Source organism: Ictalurus furcatus, chromosome 2 (genome assembly GCF_023375685.1).
Source record: "Ictalurus furcatus strain D&B chromosome 2, Billie_1.0, whole genome shotgun sequence".
NCBI classification, from domain to species: Eukaryota; Metazoa; Chordata; class Actinopteri; order Siluriformes; family Ictaluridae; genus Ictalurus; species Ictalurus furcatus.
In genome coordinates this window covers 6,182,927-6,210,133 of record NC_071256.1, presented here as the reverse complement: position 1 = coordinate 6,210,133, position 27,207 = coordinate 6,182,927, and the positions used below count along the sequence as shown (strand labels likewise).

The window sequence follows — 27,207 nt, the reverse complement described above, 5'->3', positions numbered from 1 at the left end:
TGGTATCTAGTATTTGACGTGATGAAATTTGATCTGAACATGTTTACAGAGGGCTCATTAAATTAAATGGCACAGTCGCAAGTCTGAAAATGAAAGCTGTGTGAGCCAAAGAATGAAGAGACTCTTGTGCAAATCAGTTTAGTAAATTTATTCAAATAATATACTGAGTGCAGAAAGGTCTGCTGAATCGGAATAGGTTCAGCTCAGCAAGAGCAAAATTAAATTAAAGGGAACACTGGTCATTACGCTCCTAATATTAACTCCCTGGCATGAATGTTTCACCTTCACCAACTTGTGACCTGATTGGTTACGAGGTATAAAGCATTTGACCTCGGGAGATCACAATTTCGAATACCGACAACGCCACAGACGTCATCCACGCCCAGGAGCGTAGAGAGCAAAACTGCCCATGGTTCCTAAGTGAGAGGGCTGGACTACTCTCTCTCATCTGTCAGTCAAGTGACACTGGCCAACAACCAGGCACCTGTTAGCTCATGTATGTGGAAAAGGGCAGATATTACTTTCCTCTGAGTGTGTTATAGTGTCCTGTGATGCAGCATGAGCAGCAATAATAAAAATAAATAAATAAATAAATAAATAAATAAACAAGCCAGGAAAGAAAGGGCAGCATTAACAATAAGATTTACAAACCTAGTCGATAACAACTCATTTTAAAGCAATGTTTTATTACACTTAAATTATATGGAGCCATACAAGACCCTGTGAATTAGCTGTTACTATAGAAACGATAACTGTTTGATTTAGCCATTGCTTTATCTCTATCTAAAGAATGCGATGCAGCAGCGCTTTAGTCCTTTAGTCAGCCGTGGTCAAAATTGGTCTGCATGCATGTATGGTCGGGGAAAAAGGCTGCTGGTCATCTGTTTTAGTTCACATGTATTATACGCTTGTTTGCATGCACACTTTTTATTTTATTAAATAGCGTTCGGGAATGCCTTTATTTCTAGTATAGAAAGTTTGTTGACTGTTTTTCTTTAACAATTGATTTTTTTTTATATAAATATATTTCACACGATACTTCAATTATGAAATAATTTACTATTACTAGGTAAAACAGAAGGAAACAGTTGACACTTGATGGTAAGATCTATATTCTGTTTTCTAAAGTCAGTTTTATTGTGATGCTTTTGGGAAAAGAAATATGCAAGAAAAAGAAAAATAAAGAACATGTTCCAGTGTTGCAGACTGTATTGGCTTTTATGATTAATTTATTCTAAATAAATAAGTTGTTTTATGTAATATTTAATATATGTGAAAGTCTGCTCATTTGATTGTGTTATCACAATAAAACAAATAAATAACACATGCCTTTAACGATAGATGCCTGATTAGCATTTTTTTTTTAAATTGTTTTTAGAAATTGTAATAGAAAAATCTTGCATTTGATATAATATTGACCTTTAATATTGGTTAAAGGTGCATTAGGCAAGATTAGGTCAGTAACAGTTAAGATAGGTTCATCATTTAAAATGATGTTCACGAAGCCCCGCCCCCAGGATCCACGGTAGCCAATAGAGTACAGCCTACAAAATGACTGACAGGAAGCGCATCCAAACACACACAAGCATTTCAGGCCGGAAGTGAGTTTTCCAAATGGGTTTTCTCAGCGGCTTAACGCTTTTATTTTCTACTATCTTACAGATTATTTATATAAGTAAGAAATTCCATTACGTTTCATTAACATTATATAGCTATAATTCTATAACTTTCAATTCTGTATCGATTATTTACTCCTGCAGCGTCTCATAACCAGTGACTGTTGCTAGGAGACACTTCGTACCAAACACTGAGCACACGAACTTCATCGCGTTGTACGTTGGACAGACACGTTGATGAACCAATCACAGAGCAGGATTAGAGCTCTCGACCAATGAAATATCAGCGTTTTGTGACGCGTCTCGGTAGGACGTTGTAAGTGTAAGGCGTTTGATGCAGCGGGAGTTTGTCCAGGCTAAAGGAGGTAATGTAACATAAAATGATAAAATATTGTTTTGTAACATTTAACTGTACTAGAGTAGCAGACGTCTGAGGTGTACTTACTTTGACTGTTTTGATTTTTTAAGTATTTTTTTGCGAAACAGTGCAGCTGGCTAGCTAGTTAGATGATAATGAGTGCATGCTAATGCAGCTCAGTGGAAGCTCCTGATGATGTATTTATTATATGTGTAAATAGAAATAACGTAATAACATCTTGAACAGCGGCTAAGCGTTGAGTCGAAAGCTTGTGTATTATATCTGTGTATATAATCTTAGTTGTGTCATGATAGCCACATTGTTGCTCCTGTCAATGCCCAGAAACATTGGGTTATATGTTATTGTCCTAAAGTTAAATAAATGTCGAGCTACTGTATACATGTTTTTGCACTAAAGCTGTTAGCAACAGACACACAGACCGATATTTACTGCATTTCTCATTATCCTTTCTCAGAGAAATTCTGTTTGACATTTTATTTTCATTCAGCAAACTGAAAAACACACTTTCTATTTTTATTATTTAAAAATAAAAAATAAAATAAAATAAAAAGTTCACATAAACTGCAGACCTGGCTTGGACTCAAAAATAGCTTTAATATTTGTCCAGGAACCTTCCAGAATATATAGGCTCTTTTGGGCTTCACTGTTTACTAATAAATAATGATAGTCTGAATTATTATATATACTAAATCAGGGGTGCCAAAACTTGTTCTCGCAGGGGGCTAGATTAAAATACAGAGGGCTGGTCATCCAAATCGGGTGAACGGTGTCGGAATTACTGTAGTACACCGGAAATACTGGTGCATCTCAACAAATAAAAGAAGAGAATATCGTGGAAAAGTCCCCCCCCCCCCCCACAATTTAATTTAAAAAGTGGAACTTTCATATATTCTTGATTCATTACACACAAAGTGAAATATTTCAAGCCATTTTTGTTTTAATCTTGATAATTACAGCTCATGGAAATCAAAAATCCAGTATCTCAAGTTATCTTGGTTGATTAATCGGTTATCAGCAGGTACTGCTCGACATAGTTATCGGGAAAAACCACTATCGGTCGACCTCCAGCATATACTTCTTTAAAATGTTCCAACTTTACCTGTAATGTATTGGGAATGGTTTCTGTTGTCAAATGTGGCTTGGATGCATTTTCACTTCCTGATGAGATTGAAAGTGAGGGCTTTATGCTGGTCAGGGCCATAGCGGATCCGGAGCCTGAAGACGAGATTAAATATACCGTGCTCTGACAGAGAAAACGTGTGATTTCTTGTCTTTTGATTCCGTTGTCTCGGTGGCTACAGCATGACGGATCGAGCCAGACATGGATAAATATGAGAAGGTGAAGAAGATCGGGGAGGGCTCTTTCGGGAAAGCCATTCTGGTAAAGTCCAAGGAGGATGGTCACCAGTACGTCATCAAGGAGATCGGCATCTCCAGGGTGAGCCGCTCACATTTATTGTTTGATTCTAAAAGTTTACGTGCACATACACGTGCCGATTAACTCTCAGTCACGTTTTACAGATGTCTAATAAAGAGAGACAAGAGTCGCGGAAAGAAGTGGCCGTGTTGGCGAACATGAGTCACCCCAATATTGTGCAGTACAAGGAGTCATTTGAAGGTAAAATTCTTTACTTCCGAGCTAAGTTCATGTCGCTGATTAATTCATTTTTCACTGCAAGGGTTAACTTTTGAACTGGCGGGTCTGTGTGTATTTATACAATGCTGAGTAACCGGCCCACACAGCTCTGAGGTAACGATGCTGCGAACTCAGGAAGAGATGCGTTGTGTAATTTCTTATAGTCAAGCTTGATTTTGACTAGAGGAAAGCATTTGCTTTGTACAGGAACAAAGGACTTCATTCTTCCTCACCGATTCTCAGGTTTTCATCTCTCGTATCGATGTACAGGTCATAAAAATGCCACAGGAAATAAGAATTAAGATAAAGCAGTCTTGCCAGCGAAGCTTAATGGCGTCATTTCGGCACGCTGTGTTTGACAGAAAGCCGACGTTCGAGTGATTGAGGAAGCTACAAGTCTTGGAATTGAATTACAGAGAGTATCTGTATGAGCTAATGGCCTAAGAGGGAACGCAGCGAGCTGCTGTTGGGGGTTGTGACGTGGCAGCGTATCAACAATGTTAACTCTCTTCTGTTTGCTTCTGCGCAGAGAAAGGTTGCTTGTATATCGTGATGGACTACTGCGAGGGAGGCGACCTGTTTAAGAAGATCAACAACCAGAAAGGACTTCTTTTCCCTGAAGAACAGGTTAATAGAGTGCTAAAGAGTGTGTGTGCCTCTTCTTCTTCTCACCAGCACACAACACATTTGTTCTGCAGCTTAAAAGCTACAAGCCTTATGTGTGAGTTTTAAAGCAATGCACTTAACCAGTGCTGCTGCTGCTTTGTCACTCTGTCGCTAGCCCCATAAATGTGCGGTATCATGTGACACAAATTGCCCATATCCATCAATATTTACAGATTAAATATCTATAAATAAGCTACAAATGGGTATGAGCGAGGGATCACATTTTACAGCCTGCAAGGTTTCTAATACACTCATTCATTTGAAAAGGTATTTCCGTTGTTCTTCTGATATGCTCTTTGTCACACATTTCAGGCAATAATGCGTATACTCCTTCACTCATTACGATCTTTTTCCTCCTGCAGATACTTGACTGGTTTGTGCAGATATGCCTGGCTCTCAAACACGTACACGATCGTAAGATCCTTCACAGGGATATCAAGTCACAGGTACTGTTTAGAACCTCATACAGAAGCAGCGGCCGTGCTAATGAGTGATAATCCAGTCAAATCTTTTATTTATTTATTTGTTTGTTTGTTTGTTTATTTATTTTTGCATATAAATGAATCCACTTTTTTACACCCCTCCAGAATATTTTCCTTACTAAGGATGGTACAGTACAGCTAGGGGACTTTGGGATCGCCAGAGTTTTAAGCAGGTAAGATTGCGTTATATGTCGTTTGCATAAAAAGGCCTACTGAATATGAGATTTAATATCATTATGATTATGTTTTGTGTGCAGTACCGTGGAGTTGGCCAGGACCTGCATCGGCACACCTTACTATCTTTCCCCTGAGATTTGTGAAAATAAACCATACAACAATAAAAGGTAGTGTGTCTTGAAACGTATGTGAGAGGTCTGCTTGATGTACAGGATACATTATGTACAGTTGAGGGCATAAGTTTACAGACGCCTTGCAGAATCTGCAAAATGTTAATTAAAAAAAAAAAAAAAAAAAAGTAAGAGGGATCATTAAAATTGCATTTCGTTTTTTTAGTGCTGCCCTGAATAAGCTATTTATAGCCACAAGACACAATAATAACTGAATTTACACAAAAGAACCAGTTCAAAAGTTTACGTACGCTTGATTATTAACACTGTGTGTTGTTACCTGGATGATCAACAACTGTGTTTATGTTTTGTGAGAGTTGTTAATGAGTCTCTTGTTTGTCCTGAGCAGTTAAACTGCCCACTGTTCTTCAGAAAAATCCTCCAGGTCCTGCACATTCTTTACATTTCCAGCATCTTCTGCATATTTGAGCCCTTTCCAACAGCGACGATATGATTTTAATATCCATCTTTTCACACTGAGGATGACTGAGGGACTCGTACACGACTATTACAAAAGGTGCAAACGTTCACTGAGCGTCAAGAAGGCAACACGATACATGAAGAGCCAGGGGGGTGTAAACTTTTGAACAGGATGATTGGTGTAAATTATTTTGTTTAAAGATTTTTTTCACTGAGTACTGCCCTTTAGTCTAGTCTAAAAATACACAAGCAGGTGGTGAAAAATGAAAGGAAAATTTTATGATGAAATTTTAATTTATGTTTCGAAATCCTTGTATAATAGGGGTGCAGTGTCTATATTTGTATCTGTTTCATGCTCAAAATATCCTTATCTTTTTCATATTTGGGTTTAAATCGGAAACGGGCTTGGTCTACATCGAAAAGCTTGTTTAAAAACCAATATTGGCATCCTTGGTAAATATGAGCAAAGAATGAGTGAGAAATAAAAAATGAATGATTAAGAGAATCTTGCCTATGCGTTACCTCATATTTATACCCCTGTGAAACAGGAAGTCATGATGGAACAATTTCCTGTTCCTAGTCACCCAAGTGTACAATTAGGTTTTTTTTTATTATTTAAATTATTTTTATTTATTTATTTAAATATCAATGGGAATATACTTATATTCATTATAAATTATATATAATATATTTTTTCTCATGAATTCATAGGGGTGCCAATAATTGCACACCTATATTTAACAAAGGTGTGTTTTTTTTTGTTTGTTTTTTTTTGTTTTTTGTTTTTTTTGGATAAACCTGTTTAGAATTGTTTGATATCCATGAGGGCAGAGTATTTTTGTGTATTACAATAAAACATAAAAGACCATTTTTCACAGCCTTTGCTCATATTTACCAAGGGTGCCAATACTAGTGGAGGGCACTGTACTTCAGTTTTTGAGTGTGTCACATTCCAGAAAAGTTCACGGGTCATGTTAGAATCTACTATGAAGCTGGGATACACACGCAGTGGTTCTGCGAGTCCAACTGAGGTCCTTTATGTAGCATTTTATTATATAGTCTATTATTTATTATTATTATTATTATTGTTATTATTATTTTAAAAGATTTTATTTTAGTAACAATGGGAACAATGAACATGCAAGTTCATTAAAATGAATTAAAATGACTCCAGTGAAAAGCATGCCATATTTCATATTTATGAAAATGTATTTCTTTTGTTTGTACAGAAATATGGTTTTATTTTGGAGCTCAGTAAGGCAGCGTTTCGATCCGGTTACTGGAGCAAACCACTCACAAAGAAAAATCAAATAGTACTTATAGAAGTACTTATCTCTTATTAGTATCGTGTTCATGAACATGGTCTTTGTTCCCTTGGAAAGACTGAGGGGAAAAGATGTCTTATCTTAACTTGACTTTATGCCTGAACATTGTGGGTTAGTTTCAGGTCTTTTTTTTGTGCATCTTTTTCATGGGTGTGAATTCAGCTGAAACCTGGCAACCCTCTCCACAAGCTTCCGCAAGCCATGTTTTAAAGCTATACAAGAAAGTAAAACCCAGAATACTTGTGGTTGTGAAATTTTTGCAGCTGATTAGCTTTTTCTGCAGGGATGAGAACCACCTGAGGAAGAAAACTGTTCAATTTAAAAAAAAAAAAAAAAAAAAAGTGGTTGGGTTTTTTTTTTTCTTTTTTTGATCATCCAATCATACACTGATTAACAGCAATGTCAGCTTTACCAAGTCTAAGTGCCACAGTGATGTACTGTGCTTTTACGTGTGTGTATATCTATGTGAATGTGCCTGTTTTTGTTTCTTCCCCCCTCTCTTTCTCTTCTGTCCCTGTGTTTGCTAGTGATATTTGGGCCTTGGGATGTGTTCTGTATGAAATGTGCACACTTAAGCATGCTGTAAGTATAAAATAGTCCCTGCAGATTAGTCCTTAGCTTTGTGCATTACTGCTGAAGATCTGTGTGGTAAATTGTCTGTGTTCTGGCAACCCCTTAATTGTTGGCTCTTATTACCAGGATGTATATTGTTTCTTTGTCTTTCAACAGATTAGCCTGTCTAAGGGAACAGTCTTGCTTCAAACACAGTGTGTGACTGGCTTCCTAGTCTTCAGTAATTAAAGATCTAGCGATAAGAGTTCAGAGCTCTAGGGAAGCGCTTTGAATTCACTGCTGTTTTAGCTGAAAAAGATTTTCTTTGATATTGCAGTCATCTCAGGCTTGTTTGATCCTTCGGTGCCTGTGAAGTTCAAATCAAATGTCCATGGTAATTTATTCTGTGTATATATATATATTTTTTTTGATTTGGTACTTTTCTCACACCCCCCCTTCAAGTTCGAGGCCGGGAACATGAAGAATTTGGTGCTGAACATCATCCGAGGTTCATACCCCCCAGTGTCGGTGCATTACTCTCAGGATCTGCGTGCTCTCTTGGGCCTGCTTTTCAAACGCAACCCGCGGGAGAGACCCTCAGTCGGTGCCATACTGAACAAGCCGTTTCTCGCCCGCAGAATCCAGAAGTTTCTCTCTCCGCAGGTTAGACACACAGGTTTTGGGTTTTTTAAAAAAAAAATTTTTTTTTTTTATCTGAGCATATAAACAAAGCTGTCTGAGGGTCAAATATAAGCAGTCAAGCTGTTCTAGGGGAGTAGGATTTCTGTCTAGTTGATTTATTCTCGGTTTTAAAAAAAATTGTTTCAATAAATTTAAGCTGTCAAGCGTACGAATAAATAAAAAATAAATTTAATAAATACATATATTTAACATCACTTTTTTTTATTTTTTTGATTATTATCTTTTTCTTTTTTTTTGGAATATCACTGCAAATGTTGTATTTAATGAGGCATACAAACTGTATAAGGGTGCATTGGGTAGGATTTCTATCTCTTAGTAGAATTGTTCTCAGTTATAAAACGGAATAAAAGGTTGGGCTGCAGTTGCGAATACTGGTAAAATACTACCGTGCTTAAATGTTTTACGACAGGCAGATTGTGTGTCAGTAGTCTGTTTTGGTGTGTACTCTGCTCTTTTTTTTTTTTAAGGAAAATATCTTTAGCCTAAGGTATGGCCTCGAGGAAAGTGTTGTTTGTGTGTTTCAGCTCATCGCTCAGGAATTCAGCAAACAATCCAAAATAAATGTGGCCCAGGGAGTACCAGGTAAACACGCGCTACCTTTCACTCACGTGCACGGCATTCAAATGTCTGCATGACCTTCCTGACATTAAATGATCCATTTTTAGTGTTGGTAAAGATGTAGTACAAGTCAACTTCACTTCTTCACATCAGGCCACGTCACAACTACCCTTTCGTTGGTTATTTTCCACTTCCTATAACAGCATGGTTTATTCCTTACACAGTGATAGATATGACCTTTTTATAGCAGTTGTATACACATAACAGATAGTACATAATTAACAAGCAAATCCGTACTATTTATTTCATTCTCTCTTTTAATCCCCAGCCAAGCACCCAATCCCTGGTCCAGCATCCATTACCCCTGCTCAGAAAATCACTAAACCAGCCGCCAAATACGGAGTGCCTTTAATAGCGAAGAGACCTGCCGACACCGTCCGGAAACCAGCTGATGCAGCCAGGAAACCGGCAGAGAGGAAGCTCGGGGTCAAATTCAGACAGGTGTGGGTTTACCTGTATTAAATAATGCATATCGATACACAGAGCAAACTCTACCGCCCCTTTTAGCAGTGCAAAAATCACGTGAGAGCAAGCTTATTAAGCAGCGATCCTGTGCAGGTGTTTATAAGTATAAGCGAGTTCATATTTAGGAGGAGTAGATAGTGAGTGAGTGTGCATGTGTGAGTCAGAGAGAGATGTCTGATCCACACCGGTGTCGTGTGTTGTCCAGGCTCTTCCTCCAGAAGCAGTTCAGAGGAGAATGAGTCGACTGGAGGAGGAGAGGAGGAGGCATGAGGTACCCCAGAGAAAAGCCCCTTATTTCCAGCCCCCTGTACTAACACACACAACTTCCTCTCCTTACTCCTTTTAAACTCACTCAGTAACCGCCCTCTCCTGAACCACATATTCAAGCCCCCCCCCTTATTTATTTATTTTTTATTTAGTTAGTTGTTTATTTTTTATAAAAGCTGTTCTGTAGAAGAGCATCTTCTATCTTAAATGAGTACACAGAAGTGTAAGCTTAGTTCAGCATGTTTCTGAGCCAAGTTGGTTATTAATTCATGCTAAACGGAATTAGTATGGGGGGATGGGATGAAAAATATTCTGATGCACCTCTCTGATCATCGTCTCTCCGCTCTATTGTTTTTAGACATGCTGAACAGACTAGAGCAGTAGTTCTCAAATGTTTTGACTCCTTTAACTGCAAAATAAATTCCAAAGACCCCCTCAGTACAGATTGATTTTTCTGACCAAAGTCTCATTATTGAGATGTGTACAACCATTTCTTTTATTTTAATTGGAACTTTTATTGACCTTTACACTGACCGAGTGTGTGTGTGTGTGTGTGTGTGTGTGTGTGTGTGTGTATATGTATATATGTGTGTATATATATATATATATATATATATATATATATTTTTTTTTTAAATTGCCATCAGGTCCAAGTTAACATTATTTATTGACCTAAACAGTCCCCTCTGAAACCATTGGAACAGCAAGGCCAAATTCATTCGTTAGAGCTCTACATCTAAAACATTTGGGTTTGGGATCAAAAGATGGATATGAGACAGGAGTTTAGGATTTCAGCTTTTAAACGGCATAAAACAGAACCTTTTGTATCAGACCACCCATTTATTTACGTGAGCAAAAGTATTGGAACAGATAAGTCTCTACATAAATGGAAGTGAATAACATTTCATATTTGGTTGCGTAACCCTTACTTGCAATAACTGCATGAAGCCTGCAACTCACTGACATCACCTGCCCGGTGGAGGTTGTTGGTGATGTTGCTGGCTGTTGTTTTTGTATTTTTCTTCACAGCACTCACAAGTTTTGTCATCAGATGATGATGTTTTCCTTGCCTGACCAATTCCATGTCTGTTGCCCAGTGTACCAGTGGTTGCTTTCTTTTTCAGGACTGGCTATGCCCAGTGCTTGTACAATGCCTCTGATTTGATTTTTCCCTCTTTTCTCAGCTTCAAAATGACTTGCTTTTCTCCCATAGACAGCTCTCTGATCTTCATGTTGGCTTATCTTTTTTTCTTTTTTTTTTTTTTAACAAAAAAATGTCTTCACAGCTGAAACCGAAGGCCAAAACCACAAGTAGATGTTCAGAGCTTTTTATCATTTAAACAATCAATCCAACAGGACACACCTGGGTAACACGAAACAAGTCACATTTTAGTAATATTTTTGCTCACATACAAATTGGATTGTCTGATAGAAAATATGCTATGATGTATTTCGTTCAACACCTCTACATATAAACATCAGGAAATAAAAGCTGAAATTCTAAACTCCCTTTTTATATATGCATTATATTTCATCTTTTGATTTCAAACCCAAATGTCTTGAGTCTACAGCATCAACAAATGAATTGGCCTTGCCGTTCCAATATATATGACATTTATTTATATTTTTGAGTTATTGAGATTTGGTTTGAACCTATTCGATTCACACTGATTAATACATTTAAAAACTACATAGTAAATAATACAAACCCCCCCCAGGGGGCCTCGGACCCTATTTTGAGAACCACTGGTCTAGTGGATCGGTTTATGTGCATGATGAGGGTTAATCTCTTGCTGCATATTCACAGATGAAAGAGCAAGACATTGGTGCGACATTCAAGCAGTTTCTCGCCAACCCTCAATGTTGTTTTTGGTTTTTTTTTAAATCAATGAATAGATTGTGTACTGTTCTGCTGAATACTGATTTATTAGTTAATTAGAATTTTTTTTTTTTTTTTTTTTTTTTTTTAATATCCATGGTTTGGCCTTGGTGCAGTGAGGCAGAGGAAACCTGTTTCCTCTCATCTCTCTCTTATATTTAGTGTCACTATTTTGTGTTTCCCACCCCCCCATAAGGTTCCAACTCTCTTTGCTGTGTGTTTCCTGCTTCACTGCATTTTAAAGTCGTTCCTTTTCCCTCTTCGTTGACACGGTCAGTTCCCTGTCAAGTAACAGTGTTATAAAAGTAACAGTATTATAAATAATAACTACAAATTGACTGGTCATCTTGAGGGCGCAAAAAAAATCCCCAAGATTATCTTACTAATGCTGTAGGTAGTCAGAACCTGGGTCAGTTCATAATTGGGCGATTTAGGAATACGGAATATGGTGGTAATCTTATTCTTGAACATGTGTTCTGGTGACAGGATGGAGCGAAGAAAAAACGAGTGGAGCTGATGGAGAGAGAGAGGAAACAGCGAGAGCAGGTTAGTCTTTATTTCTCGAGTCGCTCTGCTCAGATTCTGCCTACTGTTTTTGCAGAATTTTGTATCGGTCTGTTTTTATATGAGTGGATAAAATGTAAAGTCAGAATATCTTGACTCATTTTATTGTAGATGTTTATCCTGAAGGCTGCTCAGATGAAAAGATTTGAGAGGGAGAAGGTGATGATGCGTATCTAACTTCATTGTAGTTCCTGCATTACACCTGAGTTACGATGAATTTGAACATTAAGCCTTAATCTCTTTCCACATCAGCTTAATAGGATCAACCGTGCACGAGAGCAAGGCTGGAAGAACGTTTTAAGCTCCAGTGGAGGAAGTAGCCCGGAGAGGAAGGTACCATATGCCTTCTCTTGTTCTTGATCAGTGCTTGCTCAAATCACTTACTCGGGGAATTCTTTTTAGACTAACAATGCTGAAATATCTGTGCTACACATTTCTTCCCTTTAATTTTCCTTTGATGTTTAGTTTTTTGGGGGTGGAGGTATGGGAGTCTCTCCTACTCCAGTACCAATCCCCTCTCTTCCTGGACCTGCCCATGTCCCACCTTCACTTCCGGGCTCCAAAGCTTCAGGGGACTGCATCCCAGCAAAGTACGTTAAGTGAAGAAGGAAGTGCATTATATAAGTAGATGCATGCATGAAAAGAGACTTCTGAAAATGCTTTTAAATATTAATAATGGCCTATCATTTTAATAAAGGCCTGCCCTAGACCCTGGAATGCCTAATGGGCATGCCTGCATCTCAGATCATTACTCTGTCAAGAGCCAGGCACGGAGGACAAGTCTCCAAAACGAGACCGTAACTAAAAATGACTATGCTAACAGGTCTGGTTGCTTTTAAATTGGAAACTAATTGGCTTTGGCATGTTAGCACTTTGTGTGGGGTTTTTTTTTTTGTTTTGTTTTGTTTTTAAATATAATTGTCTAATGGGTGTCTAGGCTGCGAGCTCAGGTTGCGGCAGAGAGGGCCAATCAGGTGAAGGAGTTCCTGCAGCGCAAACAAGAAGCCCTGCACAATAAAGTCCGTGCCGAAGGCCAGTTGGTAAGAACTCTTTATTTTTTCCCAGCTGTTATATTGAGGCTTAGATATTAGTGCCTTGTAGTGACCGTATAGCTTCTGTTGACTTGAATGGCGAACAGGGGGCCCGGCAAAACCTGGCCACCATCTTTGCGAGTCGGACAAACTCTTCCCGAGGCAGGAGACCCAGGGTCAACAAAGAGGAGGAGGTAGGAGGGTGGATATAACCAAAAGCGCCTCCTTACCCCATTTTATTTGACTCATCCACCTTTCTCAACCCCCATTCATTTTCCCCTTTGTACAATTTGGGCTGTAAGTACTCACCTACGCCTGCAGGATGATCACTTCCTCCCCTTGCACAATGGTGTTAACTAGGTATGCACTGATCCACTACTATCAGCGTGACTGGATGCTTTCACACCTAACGAGTCCGAAGTGGAGCAAAATTCAAATGTTTTTGAGATTTTTAAGATTTTTGAGTTTCACACAAGCCAAGAAGAAGAAAGAAACTGCGTGTAGGACTAGAAATATAGTCACAATACGCAGATTTTATTCAAATCATCCAAGCGTAGAGAACATGGAGCCTGCGCTCAGTGAATTACTAGATAAATAACTAGCTTAGTTTTACACCCAGTGTTTTTCTCTTTTTGTTTGATTCACTTCGGGTAGTCGGATTGATTCAGGGATGAATCGCTTTCTCGTTGCAATCAAACCTCGCTGGTGTCCAAAAACGCATCCTTCAGGCTGATTGTCGGTTACTTGATTGTTGTGTACAGCACCAACGGGTTCCATTGAAACGGACTAAACCTTGCATATGTGAAAGCGCCATCAAAAACGGACACGTGATTGGTGCGTCCCTAGTGTCAATGCTTAAATCGCACCACAGATAAGCTACTTGTGTAATACAACCCTTATTTATTGGTTGCTGCATTACTGTGTTTGTGTAATTCTGTTTTTGCACCCACTGTGGATTGTCTTTTGTGTTTTGTTTGTTTGTTTTCAGGACTAAGGATTGGTCTTGTGGTGCTAATTTGAGTTCGTCCTAACATATTCACTGTTCAAACCCTAAAACATTTCTAAGTGTTCGTCCTATTTTTAACAACATCTCGGCTCTTGGAATACCTCATGAGCATATGCATGTTGGTTTCTTTGTTAGTTTTCTTACAATATTTTGTTCACCTTGTCCTGATAATTCCTTTTTTTATTATCATGTTTTCCATAATGTCATGAAATGTTTGTTTTATGTAAGCCAAATCATATGTGTGCGGGGACACGGTGCATGATATGACAAGGTATTATTTTGCGCTCATATGGTCTGTATTTTGCAGGAGTACTTGGCACGGTTGAGGCAGATCAGACTGCAGAACTTTAACGAGCGCCTGCAGATTAAAGCTCGCCTCAGAGGAGAGAAGGTGTGCACATGGACATTGTCGGTGTGTTTATCTTTAACATCTTTGCAGTGATATTTATTTATTTATTTATTTATCAATTTATTTTCCAGCATGACAGTGAGTGTTCAGACAGTCAGGAGTCTTGCGAGGAGTTGGAGCTCAGGAGGAAAAAGATTGAAGCTCTGAAGGTCAGGGATTTTTCAGAATTTTTCGCTGTTTTCAATGAATGTAGATTTCGTTTGACTTTTTATTCATTATACGTCTGCGGTCGGGACAGTTTCTTGGTAGTAATTGTCTGTCCGTGTGTGTGTTTTTTATTCGTGGCAGGTGCAGTCGAAGGCCCGTGCAGCTGTCCTGAAAGAGCAGCTAGAGAAGAAACGGAGAGAGGCTTACGAGAAAGAAAAGAAAGCATGGAAAGAGCATGTGTGTTAAGACGGCGCTCTCTAAATCATTCTGCGCTTTCATTTCTGTCTTATTCTTTCCCTCCTCCTTGCTCACAACTGAGATATCTGCCTAACTTCCAGCTGCGTCACTGTATACTCTTTTTAAATAGCTTTCAGCGATTATTTTTGAAAACATTACATTTTAAACTTCCCTCATATTTAATCCACTTTACACAGCTCGCCGCTCGAGGAGTAAAGGTTGACATCGGACCCCCGAAAGGAGCTGCGCCACCTTGGCCTGACCACACCCCTCAGGATGCCATCACTAAAGCCACACCCTCTTCTAGACCCAACACTCCAGCCATCTCTATGACTGCAGCGCTGAAGGATGTGGGCGTGGTCAGTCCTCACACTGTTAACCATTTAGTTCATTCATTTACATGTTTTGGACTCGGCGGTAAAGCAAACGTGCGAAATGGATAAAAGGAAACTTTATTAGAATTCATTTGAATTTATGAAATTTAAAGTGCATCCAAATCTTTCTATCATAATCCGATCTCGGAGAGCTGAATCGATGGGGAATGTTTTTTATGGGAATTCTTAAAATGTGTTCTGAATCCACACACAATCAAACCAACAACTTGCCAAATATCGCTTTCTTATCTCTTTTCCATTTGAATTGAATTGCACTGTAAAAATGTGAACGTTTTCAGGCCTCGTTTTCGCAGTATAGCTGCCGTTTATTGCAATGGGAAGTCGTAATGAGGATGAAAAAAAATCATGAACACAGAAGTACAGTCTATAGCTGATCATAAACTGTATATACAGTCTGTAGCTAATGCTGATATCACCATCGACAGATCTGGTAGCCCAATCCAGTTAACAGACTAATTCTGGTCTCTGTCGCACCAACATCCATCCAGTCAGGATAAGGATGCGTGTCTACTTGCCTGTCAGTCATGTTGCCTGTCTATTCAGAAAGATCTACCTCGTGCCCTATCATTCTGGCATTGTACCTAGGCATATATTTTGGGCTCAATGTTGTAGTAGACTCTGTAGTTTTAAAAACTATCTTGGTTCACCCAGATGTTGAGACCAAGAGACTGGAATCTCAAGGGCAATTTTCCTTTTCCATAACACGTTGTGTTCTCCTGACTATAGACTGCATCTGGGCAGAGTTCCCCAATGAAGGAAGATCACTCAAAACCCGAGACATCAGATGTTCAGGTAGGTAACCTGCATCTTCCTTTACCGATGAGATCCCGTTTTATCTGCCGCTTTGTTCCATTACTTGCCTCTGCAATGTCCATTCCTGTTTAAATAAGCTTGGTCTAAAATGCATTGGTGTACTGTACTGTTCTCAGAGTGACAGGAAGGAGATTCTGCGCAGACTGAATCATAATTTAAGGGCTTACCCTTCTAAAGAAGAGGGCGAGCAAGAGATGACACCTCTCAGTGAGCCAGGCCCCGCCCCTCAGCCCTGCCAGCCAGTCACAGATGAGAGACCACAATCTGGGGGTGACAGACGTAGATGGGAGACTGGAGCTCCTCCTGTACTCTCAGTAGCACAGTGCACTCTGGAGGACACGTGTAGCACTATGGCAGGTACTAATCTACGCAAGAAGCCCAACATTTGAAGTGAAAATCTACAGCACAGTTTTCAAATCTGTGTCTTTCGTTCCTTCATTCTTTTCTTTCTCTTGTACCAGGCTCTCAGACAGCGTCTTCAGAGGCGAGTCCCGTCTCTGGTGGTGACAGGAAGAAGTGGCAGCCTGGTGATGTTCCGCTTGCTGTGGCTCATCAGACTCTGGAGGACACCAGTATCACTACAGCAGGTGAGTTTCTACCTGTACGTGCACTTAACCGTGCACAGGGCGGCCCTCCTTTTATACATCGGTTCTATTTTCTCAGACTAGTACCAATTGTGGAGATGTTTTACCTTGGTATAGTCTTACTTTGAGACAGTATACAATGGATATAAAAAGTCTACACGCCCCTGTTAAAATGGAAGGTTTTTATGAAGTAAAGAAAAAAAGTTAAACCAAGATTAATCATCTCAGAACTTTTTCATCCTCAATTTGAAAAACAATCAGTAACATTTTAGGGAAAAATAAAAAAAAAAAACCGTACAATAACCTAGTTGCATAAGTACGCACAGCCCTAAAAGCACCTTTTGATTTGATTACACCACTCAGTCTTTTTGGCCTCTCAATCTTGACATATTTTCCCACTCTTTCTTGCAAAAACATTCTAGAGCCTTCAAGTTGTAAGGGAATCTCCTGTGCACAGCCCGCTTCAGGTCACCCCACAGATTTTTAGTTGGATTTAGGTCTGGGCTCTGGCTAGGTCATTCAAAAACCTTGATCTTTTGGTTAAGCCGTTCCTTTGTTGATTAGGATGTATGCTTTGGGTCACTGTCCTGAATGTTTTGCACTAAAATTGACTGGTATTTGTAGCTATTCATGATTCCCTCCACCTCGATAAAAGCCCCAGTTCTGGCTAAAGAAAAGCAGCCCTAAAACATGACGCTGCCACCACCATGCTTCACCGTGGGCATGAGGATCTTTTAGTGATGTACGTTTTTGCACCAAGCATACCTTTTTGGAATTGTTCTCATTAGACCATGGTCTGGGGTGATTTTAGTTGAGCTTGGATTTTTTTATTATTTTTTTGTAAGAAAGGGCTTCTGTCTAGCCACCCTACAGCGTAGCCCAGACATGTGAAGAATACGAGAGTAATCTTATATATCTGACTTGTCAGATATTCCTGCAGCTCCTTTAATGTTGCCGTTGGTTTCTTGGCAGCCTCCGTGCTGAGTTTTAGTCTCGTCCTTTTTGTGAATTTTCGAGGGATGTTCTGTTCTTGGTGATGTCTCTGTGGCGCCCTATTTTTTTCCCCACTTATTAATGATGGCCTTCACTGTGTTCCACGGTACATCTAACGTTTTGGAAATTCGTTTGTACCCCTCTCCTGATTGATACCTTTCAACAAGTGAGATACCATACATGCTTTGTAAGCTCTTTACAGACCATGGCTCCAGCAGTTGGAAATCCTACAGAAACAGCTGATCTTCATTTGGGGTTAATCAGAAGAACTTTATTGCTGACAGCTGTATGATAAATACTTTTGAACATGAGATGGAATGCGATCAGTTCATTCTGAACACAGCCACATGCCCAGTTATAGCAGGGTGTGCACACTTATGCAACCAGGTTATTGTAACTTTTTTCCCCCTTATTTTTCCCTTAAATGTTTGATTGTTTTTTCACTTAATTTTAATATGTTGTCCTTTCACATTGAGGGTGGAAAAAGTTGACATGATTAAGCTTAGCTTCATTTGTTTTACTTCACAAAAACCTACCATTTTTAACAGGGGTGTGTTGAATTTTTAGATCCACTGTATTATGTGTGCAAAATGACTCCAGTCTGGAGGCTGCTGAATGGGAGACTATAGTTTATTTGTAGGTACATTGGCTGAAGGAGAAGCAGCAGCAAAGCACCACAGCTGGAATTAACCATTCTGATTCGATATAACATAGTTACTCATTTGAAATAATATTTATGGGTGACTCCCGGAAGTCGATTGGAAGGTATCTTCTCATTGGGTGCCATTTTAACCCAAAAGGAAACCTCTTTGCTGCCAGCATTTGTCATAAATTTTAACATATTTCTGAGACAACATTTATGTGGCAAGTATAAATCCAGATGTAGAGTTTTATCCCTCATGAATGAGCCAGTGGCAAGGGGAAAACTGCTTGATGCAACATAAGCAAGAAACCTGGAGTGACTTGAACCAGACTTGAAAGGGAACCCATCCTCTTCTTGGTAACACATTCACTTAAGTGGGATTATACATCATTATAATATACAGGTGTAGAAGAGTAAAGGCAAACAGTAGTAAAGGTGTTGTCATGTTCCGTATGAGTATATTGTGAATAAGTGTCCTGGGATGAACACAGGACAGTCTATATGATTACAGCAGCATTTTAAATCCGTCATTTATATGTAAACATGTATATAAAACTCTTGTTCACTGATTTTGACTTGATCTTTTGACTGGTTTTACAACTGGTTTTATGTTTGTGTATTGTGTATCCATGAAGTGTACATGCAGTGTTACAAAGCTGAAAGCTGTGTTTGGTCTCCAAGGCTACTGTGTAGCAACCGGGTTTCTGAAGCAAAACATATCTGTATCGCTGTATTCTGCAATTGTAGTGTTCGTCTATACTTCTGATGTAATGATGTAACATTTCTGTGCGATTTATGGTTTTTTTTTTTTTTGTGCTGCAGAACAGACAACAGGTGAGGTCATTCCTATGGAGGCCTGGCAAGGGGAGGGGCTAAGGAAAGTATGGGGGCAGACCCCAGTTTCAGAAGTTTTGAAAATTCTCGAGCAGGCTGAACTTCAGCCACTCACCCAGTGCCTGGATAACAGCAGCATTTGTGACGATACACACACCGGTGAGTATTTGATTTGTATAATACTGAACCTGTCGATGTAAACTAGTTGAAATCTAGTCATTTTAGAATTGTAACGGTCATGTTTTCTGCAGAAAGCCTTAACCCTACATTGGGGACTTCAGATGATCCTGAAGGAGTTACGTTGGGGCCTTACCTTCAGCCAAGCCAAGCCGTCATTGACCAAGACCAGGAAGAGCAAGCCACGATCAGCAAGGTCCAGGATCAGCAACCTGCTATTTGCCCAGATCAGGAACATCAAGCTGTCATTGTGCAGGTCCAAGATCAGCAAGTTGACATTGCCCCAGATCAGGAACAAGAAGTTACCATTCCCCAGGACCAAGATCAGCACACTCAGAATGACCAGGACCATGAGCAAGTATCAGAGTGTCCAAAGGCTCTGTCAGGCGCAGTAGTGATCAGCAGTCACAAACTAAAACCAGACTCACCAGAGAAGAGTCTCCCTGATGAAAAAGGGACTGAGGGTGAGGAACTCTGTCGCTCAATTCAACGGAAATCCATATTTTGTAGACCGATGTAGAATGAGTATTCATAGACTGGTTATTTGGAAGGACTATTTCTGAGTGCGCTGAATAATACATTTGAATCTGCTGCTGATTTAGGGTTTTGGGATTAAATTCATTTTGCATTGGTTCTAAAAACCAGTCTAGTTTAGATACAAAGAGCATTTGAAGCCATTTTAAAATAAATGTATCTAAAGATATATGACTAGAGTGTTTCTAAGCACATCTGTGTTTTTGCTTTTAGAAACAGATGAAGTAGAGAGTTTGGTTCTGGAGGACGACCTTCCGCAGATATCCAGACCTCCGGCTGAAGTGGTAAAAGCGTGGGGAGAGAAGGCTGTCCAACCCGGGTGAGACCTGAATTCTCTGGAATGCTAATTATAACAATTTTATCACGTACCTTCCATATAGATGCACTTCATAGCACATATGATGAAAGACCTCTTAAAGAGTCTGAACCTCATGCCCAGCTGCCAGTCAGTGAAACAGTTGGTGGGAAGGTGTATGTGAAGAGAATATAGGGATACCTAATAAAATGGGTTCTAAGTATATACAGTGTACAAATCAAATTCGGGTGGTTTTTCTCTCTACTGTTTTAGGCCACAAGAGGGCACTGCAACACCAGCAGAGAAGCAGAATGACGAAAAGACTCTAGGTGTGGAGGATGAAAAGCAAATGGGGGATGCAGGTATGCTTACCTGCTGCCTGATGGACAATATTCTTATAAACAACATTTCCTCCAGGTGTTAATGCATACCTACATAATATCTATAAAGTCAGCCACTTCTTTCTCCGTGTCAGTGCCTGGTGACGCTGCATTTGTGAGGTTGAGCTGTAGTCCAGCACACAGGCGCGCAGTGGCGCTGTCCACCATGTCCACCCAGTCCTCGGTGGAAGACAGGTCGTCCTCCGTCACTTCCCGCTCACGCTCCGTGTCACCACTACGCCGCCATGACGACGCACTTTTGATCGGCCTCTCCACCGGCCTTTTTGACGCCAACAACCCTAAGGTAGTTTGTTTCAGAAACCTTGTTTGTGTCTATCAAAAAAGTGCCATGCTTGTGTAAAAAGTGAGAATGTGTATAGGGTAGTAATGCGCATTCATAAGATCCTTTGATGCGTGATGTGTGTTTTAGGCACTGGGTGTGTGCCAGAAGTTCTGCTGTGTAGTTACGTGAAGCATTATTAATCTGATTCTTCCGCATCCCTGATGCGTCAGCATACCAGAAGCCTGATCACCACACGAACTGACTACACAGTCACAGCTAGGGTGAACTTCCTCAGCAAGCCTCCGGCATGCCAACCTGCTGCTACCATCACACCCAAAGTGTTAGAAGCACAGTGCACTAACTTAGATTAGTAGTGCGCAACACACTTGGGGCTAAACAACAGTAATACTTAACTGACTCCAGGTCACTTTGAATTCTTGTCCAGCGTCTTCAGACACCGTTAAAACCAGGGTTAGAGTGCAGCTAATATTTTTTGCTACACTCAGAGGCATTTCTCGAGTTTGTCCCAGCGAGCTATGTTGAGGAGCTGGTGCACATATGTTCAGATTCATTTAAACACATCACAGACATGATAATAAGATGTGTCCCCTTTGACACGGTCTCTTAAGATCTTACTGTATGATGTGCATGAGGGGTTTCAGTGCTTCAGCTGATACTTGAATGGAGTGTGTGTGTGTGTGTGTGTGTGTGCTGCTGTTAGATGCTGAGGACATGCTCTCTACCAGATCTCCGTAAAATCTTCAGTGGCTCTACAGAACCTGATGGTGCCTCTGCGCAGGATAACAATCTGGAGATCGAGGACCTGGAGGACAAAGAGGATGAGCAGTCTGATACAGAGTAGGAAATATGTACACGTTGTGTATTCACAGGTCACATACATGGTGAGTAGATGCTAACATGAGTTTGATTTGTATTTCTTTCCATCTCAGTGCATATGAGGATGAAGATCTGCGAGAGCTCAGAGCCTCGATGGAGAGGCTGCTTCAACAGCAACAAAGTGATGATGATGATGATGAAGAGACTGGTATGTCTGATGGCAGTCCTCTTGATGAAGACGAGCATGCCGGATTGAATGGTCAGAGCAAGAGCAGTTCAGTGGAGGGTACCTTGAAGAGTGCAGCAGCTCTGGAGGAGGATGATGACGATCCTGACAGCAGTCCTGAAGAAGAGGCCAGCAACGGGCATGATGCAGAGGAGGATGAAGAACAGAACAGCGAGGGGAAGCTCAACGAGGAGTGGCAGTCAGGTAGGATGATGCACATGACGTGGATCCTAAAGTGCTGATCCAGATTGTTAGAAGATAAATTTACCTTAAAAGTTATTAAAAAAAAACGTTTCACGACCAAACATATGCACCGATCAGGCATAACATTAAAACCACTGAGAGGTGAAGGGAATAACATTGATTATCTCGTTACAGTGGTACCTGTGAAGGGGTGGGATATATTTATTAGGCAGCAAGTGAACAGTCGGTTCTTGAAGTTGATGTGTTGGAAGAAGGAAAAATGGGCAGGCATAAGGATCTGAGCGCCAAATTGTGATTGCTAGACAACTGGGTCAGAGCATTTCCAAACCAGCAGGTCTTGTGGGGTGTTCCCGGTATGCAGTGGTTAGTACCTACCAAAAGTGGTCCAAGGAAGGACAATTGGTGAACCACCGACAGGGTCATGAGAACCCATGGATTATTGATGTGCCTATGCTGACCCCTGTCCACTGGCGAAACCACCTACAATGGGCACATGAGCACCAGAATTGAACCATGGAGCAATGGATGAAGGTGGCCTGGTCTGATGAATCACGGTTTCTTTTACATCATGCAGATGGGCAGGTGTGAGTGCGTCTCTTTCCTGGGAAAGAGATGGCACCAGAATGCACTATGGGAAGAAGGCAAGCCGGCGGAACCAGTGTTCTGCTGGGAAACTTTGAGTCCTGGCATTCATGAGACACGTACTACCCACCTAAACATTTGTTGCAGACCAAGAACACCCTTTCATGGCAACGGTATTCCCTAATGTCAGTGGCCTCTAAGCAGGATTATGTGTCCTGCCATACTGTAAAAAATTGTTCTGGAATGGTTTGAGGAACACGAAATAGCGTTTGTTGGTGATGACTCGGACTCCAAATTCCCCAGATCTCAATCTGATCGTGCATCTGTGGGATGTGCTGGACAAACAAGGACTTAAAGGATCTGCTGCTAACGTCTTGGTGCCAGATACCACAGCACACCTCCAGAGGTCTTGTGGAGTCCATGCCTCGACGGGTCAGGGCTGTTTTCGTGGCACAAGGGGGACCTGTACAATATTAGGCACGTGGTTTTAATGTTATGGCTGATCGGTGTATGTTCACAGTGCATTTTGGAAGGCAGGCATTTCCTATGGCATTAACAATGCATCATATGAACATTTTAAAAATCATGTGTTTGTTTAAACTCGCTGACATTTTAGCATTTGAAAGTTCTACGTGTTTCTGCTGCATAGATGTTGAAAACACAACACGAAGCTAATCAGCCCGAGATACAGTATTTGTGCTTTAGTACCAACACCTATCACATGTTGAGGCTATAAATCCAGCCACACTGAAAGCTACTGTTGGTTCAGTACTCACATATTTTCTTATATTATTATTGATGTGGACAGATGACGGTGAGGAAGAGGGGATGAGTGATTTGGAGCAGCAGGACAGTATATTCAGCCGTCTGGAAGTGCTGCGTTTTCATTTGGAGCAGGCCATGGGCTTTGAGCACTTCATCCAAGCCTACAACAAGATCAAGGTGTGAATTTACAGACCAGCCAAGACTGTAACTGGTTTTAAATCAGCTAGGCTTATGAGGTCCAGTTCTAAACATTGCTCATGATCCTAAATTGCATCAATGTAAGAGTCAGGATTGTGTAGAGTCCAGCTTTCCTATTTATTTTGAATCTGGTGTCCGTTTACAGTTTGGTATTTGAGTACGTGGAAATTTCTTTAATCAGTGCCCATCTGCATGTGAACTGAACCAGCCTGTTTGAAACCCTTCTAGTGCACTTCTTATAGTGAAAATTCATAAAAAATTCAGATTCCTCTATTACCATAAATTAATTGGCTTGCTTATCTGTCACAACTGCAGCTGGGACAAAACAACTGTTAAAATGGCCAAAGTGCAAATCACATTCATAAGTTTGCCCTGTGTGTGTGTGTGTGTGTGTGTGTGTGTGTGTGTGTGTGTGTGTGTGTGTGTGTGTGTGTGTGTGTAACGTGTATAAAAAGTGCATGTTTTGTTCCTGTAGGAACAAATTGAAGACGAAGACAAGAGCATCGCTGTGGGTTCTGACATGGTGCAAAGCATTCTGGGACCTGAGCACCAGCACCTGTATCCCAAAATCCTCCACTTAGTAATGGCAGATGGAGCATATGAGGAAGGTGGATATACATACATTCACCAGCCACTTTAATAGGAACACCATACCCTTGCTCATTCATGCAGTTATCCAATGCTAAGTAGTGCAGTGCATAAAATCATGCAGAAACAGGTCAAGAGCTTCAGTTAACGTTCACGACAAACATCAGACTGAGGAAAAAATGTGATCTCGGTGACTCTAAATGTGGCGTGGTTGTTAGTGCTAAGCAGGCTGGTTCGAGTATTTCATTTTCACACAAAACAGTCAGTGAGAGCTTTTGAGTATAATATTTTCTGTAATAATGATTTCACAGTTCGAGAGAGTCAGCAGCACGTAATCCTAATGTAGGGGAACAAAGCCGGCTCTTCTCGACTGCTCAATCCAACGTAACTAATGTAGCTAACTAATAGGCTTCATTTAATAGACTTCAAACATTTGAGTGATTTTAATATCCAGTAAGTGAATCATTTCAGTATCAGTGTCAGTACTGATAAGGACCAAAAAGCTACTCATACTTGGTCTGGAAAAAAATGGTGTTGTAAATCGCAGCCTTAGTAAATAAGTATATACTATACAGTAGGGGAAATAAGTATTTGACACATCAACATTGTTTTTTCAGTAAATATATTTCCTATGAGGCTATTCACATGAAATTTTCAACAGACAGCAGTATTAACTCAAGACTTCACAACATTAAAGTCCATAAATGAAGTTGTGTGTAATAAAGTGGAATGACACAGGAAAAAAGTATTGAACACGCTCACTGAAATGGATTTAATACTTAGTGGAGAAGCCTTTGTTTGTAATGACAGCTTCAAGACACTTCCTGTATGAAGAAATTAATGGGCCGCAGTATTCAGGTGTGATTTTTGGCCCGTTCTTCTAAACCTATTGTCTTTAAATCTTGTTCAATTGGATTTAAGTCAGGTGATTGACTGGGCCATTCTAACACCTTGATTTTTTTTTTTTTCTCTGAAACCAATTGAGAGTTTCGTTTGCTGTATGTTTTGGATCGTTGTCCTGCTGGAAGCTCCACCCATGTCTCTTCATCCTCCTGGTGGATGGCAGCAGATTCTTCTCAAGAATCTCCCCGTAAAGGGCTCCATTCATCGTTCCTTCAATTATATGAAGTCTGCCAGTACCATGTCATGGATAAACAGCCTCATACCATGATGCTTCCACCTCCAAGCTTCACTGTTGGTGTAGTGTTTTTATGGTGATGTGCAGTGCCATTTCTTCTCCAAACATGGTGTGTAGTATAACAGCCAAAAAGTTCAATTTTGCTCTCGTCTGACCAGACTACACTCTCCCAGTATTTCATAGGCTTGTCTAAATGAGTTGTAGCAAACTTTAAACGAGCTTTGACATGCCTTTTCTTTAGTAATGGAGTCTTGCGTGGGCAGTGGAGTGTATTGCCTATTGTTTTCTCTGTGACTGGTACCTGCTGCCTCCAAGTGCTTCTGGAGCTCTTTCCAAGTGGTCCTTGGCTCTTGGTCTACTCTTCTGACTATTCTTCTGACTCCCTGGTCTGAAATCTTGTGAGGATCTCCTGTGCGTGGCCAGTTGAAGACAGAGTGATGTTGCTTCCACTTGTGGATAATGGCCCCAACGGTGCTTACTGGAGGATTCAGAAGTTTTGAAATACGTCTGTATCCGATTCCATCAATATGTTTGCAACTATAAGGTCGCGAAGGTCTTGGGAGAGCTCTTTGCTTTTGCCCATCATGGGATGTTTCTTGTGTGACACCTTGGTAACGAAAAGCCTTTTTACAGACCATCAATTTACTAACGCAGCTGATATTAATTTGCACAGATGGGGGTATAATTACTTACAGATTTCAGCTGGTTCCTTGCCTTACCTTGCCTTGGAAACTGTTTTTTCTTTGTGTATCCTATACGTTTTTTTACACATAACTTTATTTATGTACTTTAATATTGTGAGTTCTTTATATTTGTGGATTTCTTGAGTTAATACCGATGTCTGGTGAAAAATTTCATGTGAATACCCTCAATGCAATGTGATGTAATCATCCTCCAGACCAGAACCTTCATATCTTAAATCTTAAATCACAGCTCTTCTCTTGATCATCTCTTTGTCTCTCTGTAGATAATGACGAATGAGATGGTACTCATAGTCACACTGCCGGCTGCTCAGGACAATCTGCTGGCTCTGAAGTCTTCCCATAATGCTGTGCCTGAAGTGGACAGAGTGCGTGTGAAGGAAGGAAGGGACTCAGTCACTCACACATGACTGGAGTTTTACTGCCATATCCAACATCAAAAGCCCGAGTGTAAATAAAATCTGAATGAATACTGTTTAACCAAAGAGAGGGGGAGAGAGAGAGACGGGTCATGTGAGAATTTCTCACCACACAGTATTTATAAGCAGTCACAGGTCATGGGACCATGGTATCCTTCTTGCATCCAGGTACTCTCTTACAATCCAGTCTCACATTGTACAAACACACACATGCACACTAAACATCCTCTTTTTCTACTTTTTTTGGAGTAAGGAAATCCTTTTACAGAACACCTGCATAAACAGTTCTTTCCATGTTTCTTGACGTTGCACAGTTACAGTTCAGCAATCTGGTTACACTGTTCACGTTTCACACAACAAGCAGCCACGTGTATTGACTAATTGACGTTAAGTGTTCACATGTGCATGCATTATACACGCCTTATGCTGTTGCACTTCTTCTGTGATGTAAAAGACTGATGTCATTGTAGGAAATTTCTGTGCAGAAGTGGTCCAGAAAGGTTGTACAGTAAATTTATGTGAAGTCTAAAGACTTCGAAGAGGTGAAAGAGAGAAAATGCATTGTAAGTCATTTACATTAAGTGTACATTAAGTACAGTTGTCTGACACAATGTTTGTCTTTGTATTCATAAATAAATGCTTAATTTTTAAGCTTTGTTTTCTGTTTGTGTGTGTGACTGTCTGTCTGTCTCTGGTTTTGTGTGTCTCTGTCTCAAACGTCACCATTGTTGCTCGTCCTTGTGTCTGAGTGTTTCTTATGTAAGCACTTGGAAATCCAAACCACAAACGTACACAACAAATCGTCTGATTTTCGTTTCTTCCTTCATGTCTTTGTGCTCAGCGAAAGCTTGTCGCCTGATGTGTTCTAGC

At 40.3% G+C, this 27,207-nt stretch overlaps 1 protein-coding gene across 8 annotated transcripts; it reads left to right on the top strand.

The window, feature by feature from the left end:
* The first annotated feature begins 1,825 nt into the window (after nt 1-1,825).
* Nucleotides 1,826-26,994, top strand: nek1 (NIMA-related kinase 1). 8 transcript variants are annotated; one of them, XM_053645467.1, is made up of 36 exons: nt 1,826-1,981; nt 3,297-3,433; nt 3,517-3,613; nt 4,161-4,258; nt 4,660-4,743; nt 4,885-4,952; nt 5,037-5,123; nt 7,399-7,453; nt 7,886-8,086; nt 8,650-8,707; nt 9,012-9,184; nt 9,414-9,479; nt 11,841-11,900; nt 12,030-12,077; nt 12,171-12,251; nt 12,384-12,508; nt 12,616-12,741; nt 12,856-12,958; nt 13,057-13,143; nt 14,263-14,346; nt 14,436-14,513; nt 14,653-14,748; nt 14,946-15,107; nt 15,870-15,935; nt 16,073-16,313; nt 16,418-16,543; nt 18,999-19,169; nt 19,262-19,651; nt 19,935-20,040; nt 20,290-20,378; nt 20,492-20,700; nt 21,401-21,537; nt 21,630-21,946; nt 23,337-23,470; nt 23,967-24,099; nt 26,185-26,994. In XM_053645467.1, the coding sequence occupies exons 2-36, from the start codon at nt 3,317-3,319 to the stop codon at nt 26,196-26,198; spliced, it is 4,287 nt and encodes a 1,428-aa protein (XP_053501442.1). In that variant the 5' UTR covers nt 1,826-1,981; nt 3,297-3,316; the 3' UTR covers nt 26,199-26,994. The 8 variants fall into 8 exon arrangements, with proteins under 8 accessions (XP_053501442.1, XP_053501380.1, XP_053501388.1 ...); XM_053645405.1 differs by lacking the exon at nt 13,057-13,143; XM_053645413.1 differs by lacking the exon at nt 13,057-13,143 and having other exon boundaries at nt 23,947-24,099.
* Nucleotides 26,995-27,207: the final 213 nt, after the last annotated feature.

Coding starts and splice junctions, on each gene's coding strand:
- nek1 (XM_053645467.1), top strand. CDS start 3,317: ATGGATAAATATGAGAAGGTGAAGAAGATCGGGGAGGGCTCTTTCGGG. Junction 12,252..12,383: donor GAAGTAGCCCGGAGAGGAAG/GTACCATATGCC, acceptor TTTGATGTTTAG/TTTTTTGGGGGTGGAGGTAT. Junction 20,701..21,400: donor TTGACGCCAACAACCCTAAG/GTAGTTTGTTTC, acceptor TGCTGCTGTTAG/ATGCTGAGGACATGCTCTCT.